The sequence below is a fragment of the Solanum pennellii genome, chromosome 1 (assembly GCF_001406875.1).
Source record: "Solanum pennellii chromosome 1, SPENNV200".
Classification (NCBI taxonomy): domain Eukaryota; kingdom Viridiplantae; phylum Streptophyta; class Magnoliopsida; order Solanales; family Solanaceae; genus Solanum; species Solanum pennellii.
Window position 1 is genome coordinate 81443786 of NC_028637.1, and position 5972 is coordinate 81449757.

The window sequence follows — 5972 nt, forward strand, 5'->3', positions numbered from 1 at the left end:
TCCGTCGCCAAGTTCAGAGAGTCGATTTCAGTACCCAAATTTCAGAAGTCTAAGTCTTTTGGAACGAGACCCCCTCGACGGCCCGTCGTGCCCATGACGGTCCGTCGTGGGTTCCGTCGACTCACACAGTTTTTCCAGAAATAAAATCTGCTGCTCAAAACGACTAAATAGGTCGTTACAAGAATACTCATAAATTAAAAGGCAATATAAAAACAATAACACCACCATGACATCTCTAACCCAATCCTCTATTTTACTCTCCATATATAGAGTTTTTTATTTTTACAGACATGAGACAACCAACTCTAACCAAATTCTCTATTTACTCTCTGAAAATAAATCTTTTTCTTTCTCCTAAATATTATGTTATTATTTCTATTCTATTTTCTTATTTCATAATATAAATCCTATATTTTCATTTTCCCAAATAATTACTTTATATAATTTTTAATTTGATAGAAATTTACATTTTGTTCGAAATTTTTAAATAACATAAGTTTCAAGAAAATATAATATAATACATAAATTAGGGGACAAATTTAAATAAAAGTGATATGCAATTACATAAATACTCAATTTTCAAAATCATTATATTGCTCTCATAAATGTTTAATTAATGCAATACGCAGTTCAAAATGAGCACTTTTGTCCTTAATTTTTTTTATGTTAAGCTAAAAATTGTTCAAACCGGAGATTTTCATCTACCACCATTTCTATGGTTTAAGTTGAAGCCTCTACGACGTCTTGAATTGATGCATTGAGATCACGTTCATCTTCAATTATCATATTGTGCAATATACCACATATAGTCATTATATATATCATACAACACTTCTATTCTCCAAAAACATGACAGTCCTACAATAATTGTAAAACTTTGAATGCAAGGTTCAATTAATAATAACTATTGTTAAGCTATTTAGCCATGAAAAAAAATGCAAGGTTCAATTAATAATAATAATACACAGATGGTTAAGAAGCACCATTTGAATTTTTTGAAATGTTCACATCATTCCCTAATCAAAATCCAGCACTTCCAATTCATTATAGAAATTCCCAAAATTGCACTTTTTTTTGTTCAACTTCTTCTTTTAATTGTACTAATTCATTGTCAACATCACATCATATTATTTCTTTTAGGAATAATATTTCATCATTTATATATTATAAAAGAAAAGGTAAAAGTGTAGTTTTTGGATAAGCAAAGAGAGAAGACAAAGGATGGACATAATATAGGAATGAGGAATTTGACATGAAAGCCATATGTAACACTGCAATGACAACCAAAATCACGTGGAACAATATTGAGAATAGAACTATTAGTTTCAATGACAAAACTGTCGTCAATAAAATAAATTTATGACATAAAGCACACATGTTAATATTCTCACTCTTCTAACATAAGTAGAATATTAAATTAAAAGCATCTAAACAACTTCATGATGAAGTGTGTATCATAGTCAATGTATCATATATCATATACATGTCCAGTGTGATATAATTCTAGAGGACAAGACTAAGAATAACAAGAATTAATTTAAAAAATAAAAAATAAAAAAATAGGAGGGTAGACACAAGAAATGAACTAAAGACAACCAATTCAATATAGAAATGACATTCTTAATCTGCGGTTCTTTTGCCGGTGCATACCTTTTTATATTCAAGTTTTCTTTGTACCTTGTGATGAAAATTTATTGTTATTCTCACGTACCTTTGATCTTTTGAGCAAGAGTGTCCTTGCATACAAAACGCCTAAATCACTATGAACAACTTTCATCTCTGTTCTATCAATAGGTTGCACAGTTTGACAAGCTTATGATATACCACTAAGCTCATGAGCAAATTCTGAGTTGAGGCCTATTTTCACACATATTCCTTTATGAGGCATTTTCCCTAAATAAACTACCCACCTCCATTCGTCGATATAGGTTGTATGCCACAACAGTCTAGTGTCATAGAACCAACATTATAACTTCATCATACAATAGACGTAACAAGGGTAAAAATGAATAGATAATTAATTAAAACACAAAACACATAATGAACTCAATCAACAAAATATTAGAACTTATAGTCGAAAAATGACACAAACAGAACTTCAGGAACCTAACTTATAACTTCCCTAAGACTTGATGAACTTGTAATGCAATTTCATTTAATTTCCCAATCAAACTTTTTCAGTTATAATATATACACCACAAGCTGTAAGAGAGCTCAGACCGCCGGAGAAAATGGATGTAACGACGGCGTTCGACCCGAGGGTAAAGCTAGGTTCACAAGGTCTAGAAGTTTCCAGGATCGGGCTGGGCTGTATGAGTATGTCCGGTAACTACGGCCCTCCCAAGCCCGAGGCCGAAATGATCAAGCTACTTCATCACGCTATTGATACTGGAGTCACCTTACTCGATACTTCTGATGTCTATGGCCCTCTTACTAATGAAATACTCATCGGCAAGGTGAAGATCCTCTTTTAAAACAAGTAATTGCAAAGTGCTGCATAAATTAGTTGTACTTCCTTCTGACTTTGTTGTACCTGTCTGATCCTGTAGTGTTTCAATTGTTCACTGAGAAAATTTTTTAGGATTAATTCTACTGAATTTCATAGATATGTTGTATGTTCATGTTAAACTACCTGATTTTATGTAGGCTATTAAAGGGATAAGAGAGAGAGTACAAATAGCTACCAAGTTTGGTATACGTTTTGAAGATGGAAACAGGGGCATTTGTGGTGAACCTGCGTATGTAAGGGCTTGTTGTGAGGCCAGCTTGAAGAGACTTGATATCGACTGCATTGATCTCTATTATGTTCATCGCATCGATACTCAGTTGCCAATTGAAGTCACGGTTTGACATCTTTGCTCCAAATTTCTATTTTTGTAGTGTACTTCATCACTCTTTAAGTTTTAAGAAGTAGTTGCGTTATATGATTTGCGTGTCTAATCAGGTAAATCCTATTTCATTGATCATAGCCTATAGAGTCAATTTTTTCCCAAGTTGTTATCCGAAAGTACTACTTGTACTTGGTTTGATTGGCATATCAGTCCATTTTTTTTAGGTCTATGCTACTCTTCCATTTTTGCTTCTCTTTGTTTTACGATTCTATTGATGTGCCATTTTACAAACTTGTTCAATTTATGATAAACTCTTTCATAACAAGTTATATCTGAAATACTTATAATTGGAAATGAATTTTCGAGACAACAGGTTGTCCCAACATATGTGAATTCCATCATACCTAGTTAATAAGTGATGTCGTTCATAAACTAGTTTCTCACAATTAGGTTTTTGTGTTGCCATTCAGATCCTGTGATTTATGCAATTGTCTGAAGGTCTATGTGACTCAGAACTGCAGAATCTGCAGTATCATTACTATATTTACAAAATTGTGCTATATATGTTCTAATACTGCTTGCATAATACTGTTGTAAGATGGGAGAACTAAAAAAACTCGTTGAAGAGGGCAAAATAAAATATATAGGTCTATCAGAGGCTTGTGCATCAACAATCAGAAGGGCCCATGCTGTTCATCCAATAACAGCTGTTCAGATGGAATGGTCTTTGTGGACTAGAGATCTGGAGGAAGAAGTAGTTCCTACTTGCAGGTGACAGATATCTTAGGTCAACCCCCTTGCATCAAATTACTAGCAAATGAGTGTTTGTTACTGATACTTGTCATTTTCAGAGAACTTGGCATAGGGATTGTCCCCTATAGTCCTCTTGGACGAGGATTCTTCTCAGCAGGGGCAAAACTGATCGAAAGCTTGCCTGATGATGACTTTCGCAAGGTTAGACCACATAAATCAAAACTGTGACTGCTTATGTGTTCTCTATTTTATTGACATGTAAGTTGCGAATTTGCAGCGAGCATCAACTTGATGTTTTTAGTTGCATTTGAATTTAGTATCTTGTTATCTCTTTATGCATTGATGTTTTACAGAGATTCTCAGAATACTCTGTAAGGTAAAGCCTTTGCCAAATCATGCTCATAAATGCCTTTTCCTCGGAACCGCTTTTGACTATGGTGATTGATGATCATGATCTGTTCTGGATACATAAAATGCCGAATAATAGGAAAATTTTCAAGGACATCTCTACTGACAGCTTCTCTAGGAATAGCTTAATGAATATATAAGTCCTTATCGTAACCCTTCTTGTAATCTGGAAATTCTACTGGTTCTGTCTGACACTAACTAAGCATGGAGTGATCTGGTTTTACCAAGCATGCAGTAATTTGACCAGCTGCTAAGATGGATATGCGATCATATAATATTAAATAAAATAAAAAATGATCCATATTCGCTAGAAGTGCTAGTAGCATTGAGAATGAAACAAGAGAAGTGCGCTTGAGATGGTTTGACATGTCCTGTGTCGACCTACGGATGCACCAGTTTGTAGTTGTGAAACTATAGCAGTGGAGGTGTTGAAAAGGAGGCGAGGTAGAATCTTGAAATACTTACAAATTGCTATAGATAAATGCGTACTTAGCAAAAAATATGGCACAGTAGAAGATAAAGAACCATATATAGGTGATATCTTGCCGTGGAGACTAGGATTTAGTCTTTCTTTTAAGAACTTCTAATATCGTCTTATATGTTTAACTTATATTTTGCTTTTATTTTATCTGATATGATGATGACGTGAGTTGAATTTAAGTGGTTAAGTGAAAACTCCATGTAGTCGATTCCAACTTATTTGTAATTGAGGCATAGTTCCAATTGCAGTTATTATTCCAGGTTCAGGAAAAAAATATCCTAAACTTCCAACTCACCCTTTCATCGATGCATCTGTTGACTGATTTAACGCACAATCTATCAAGATAAACATTTTGGCACAACCTTTTTGGTCCGTGAAATATATAGCTAGTGTAATTGTTGCACGAATGTATCTTTGTATTTTAACTGCGACATTAATTTATTATTTTGTTGGTTTGCTTTGTAGAATTTCCCTAGGTTCAAGCCAGAGAATTTTGAGCATAACAAGCAAGTATTTGTGAATATCAATCTAATGGCTGCAAGGAAAGGATGCACTCCTTCACAATTAGCATTGGCATGGATTCTTCACCAAGGAGATGATGTATGCCCTATACCAGGCACTACGAAGATTGAAAACTTCAACGAAAACGTAGGATCCTTATCCGTAAAATTGACAGAGGAAGACATGAAAGAACTTGAATCGTATACCTCTGGCGATGTTGTCAAAGGTGAGAGACATTTATACATGTCGTCAACTTGGATAAATTCAGAGACACCGCCATTGTCCTCCCTAGAAAGCTGAATAGGGGTTTGACAAGTGATATCTATTTAGCTTCTTATGATGCTCAAACTCTTTGAAGTTATTGTTGCACCCATGTGGGATCCTCCAAAACTTCACTAATGGAAAACCCAATAAACTTGGCGACATTTTTGAAGGGTCCGAACAATATAGATAGCTTTTGTACATGTACTCGATACTTATTTATGAAGAGAGACGTATGTTATGGATTGCTCCTAAATTATTTAACTAAGCTATCAAAACAACTTTCATTCAGGAATGCTCATCTTTCAATTCACCTTATATAGGAAGGTGTAAGATGAAGGGAAACGACTAGTATATTACAAAAACAAACAAGAAGCAATGTTTTGACAGTTTGTAAGATAATAAAGCTGCATAACAAAGGCATGATTTTTACAACAAAAAATCACAGTGAAACACTATATCACCAATCACCTAAAACATACAGAAAAATGAGGGGCATTTCGGCGCATGTGCATGATCAAGGCTGGAACAATTAGGTAAGAAAGAATTCCTTCATGATAGTCAAATAAAGCATGTTTCACCTCATTCCGCCAAGATTCTTTCATTTTTTTTTAACTATTCCATCTACCAAGACAACCACTAGAGGCGGTCCTTTGCATTTTTCTGCAACTGATTGACTCATATCTTGTAGTTCAGGCGGGCAATCTTCCTTTTGAAACACTTTTTTCTGCAATAAT

General features: G+C 34.3%; 1 protein-coding gene across 1 annotated transcript; it reads left to right on the forward strand.

Moving 5' to 3' along the window:
- Positions 1 to 2201: 2201 nt before the first annotated feature.
- LOC107008027 (probable aldo-keto reductase 2) lies at positions 2202 to 5499 on the forward strand. The gene is made up of 5 exons (XM_015206914.2): positions 2202 to 2456; positions 2647 to 2844; positions 3430 to 3602; positions 3683 to 3785; positions 4939 to 5499. The coding sequence occupies exons 1-5, from the start codon at positions 2232 to 2234 to the stop codon at positions 5272 to 5274; spliced, it is 1035 nt and encodes a 344-aa protein (XP_015062400.1). The 5' UTR covers positions 2202 to 2231; the 3' UTR covers positions 5275 to 5499.
- Positions 5500 to 5972: the final 473 nt, after the last annotated feature.

Coding starts and splice junctions, on each gene's coding strand:
- LOC107008027 (XM_015206914.2), top strand. CDS start 2,232: ATGGATGTAACGACGGCGTTCGACCCGAGGGTAAAGCTAGGTTCACAA. Junction 2,457..2,646: donor ATGAAATACTCATCGGCAAG/GTGAAGATCCTC, acceptor GATTTTATGTAG/GCTATTAAAGGGATAAGAGA. Junction 2,845..3,429: donor AGTTGCCAATTGAAGTCACG/GTTTGACATCTT, acceptor TACTGTTGTAAG/ATGGGAGAACTAAAAAAACT.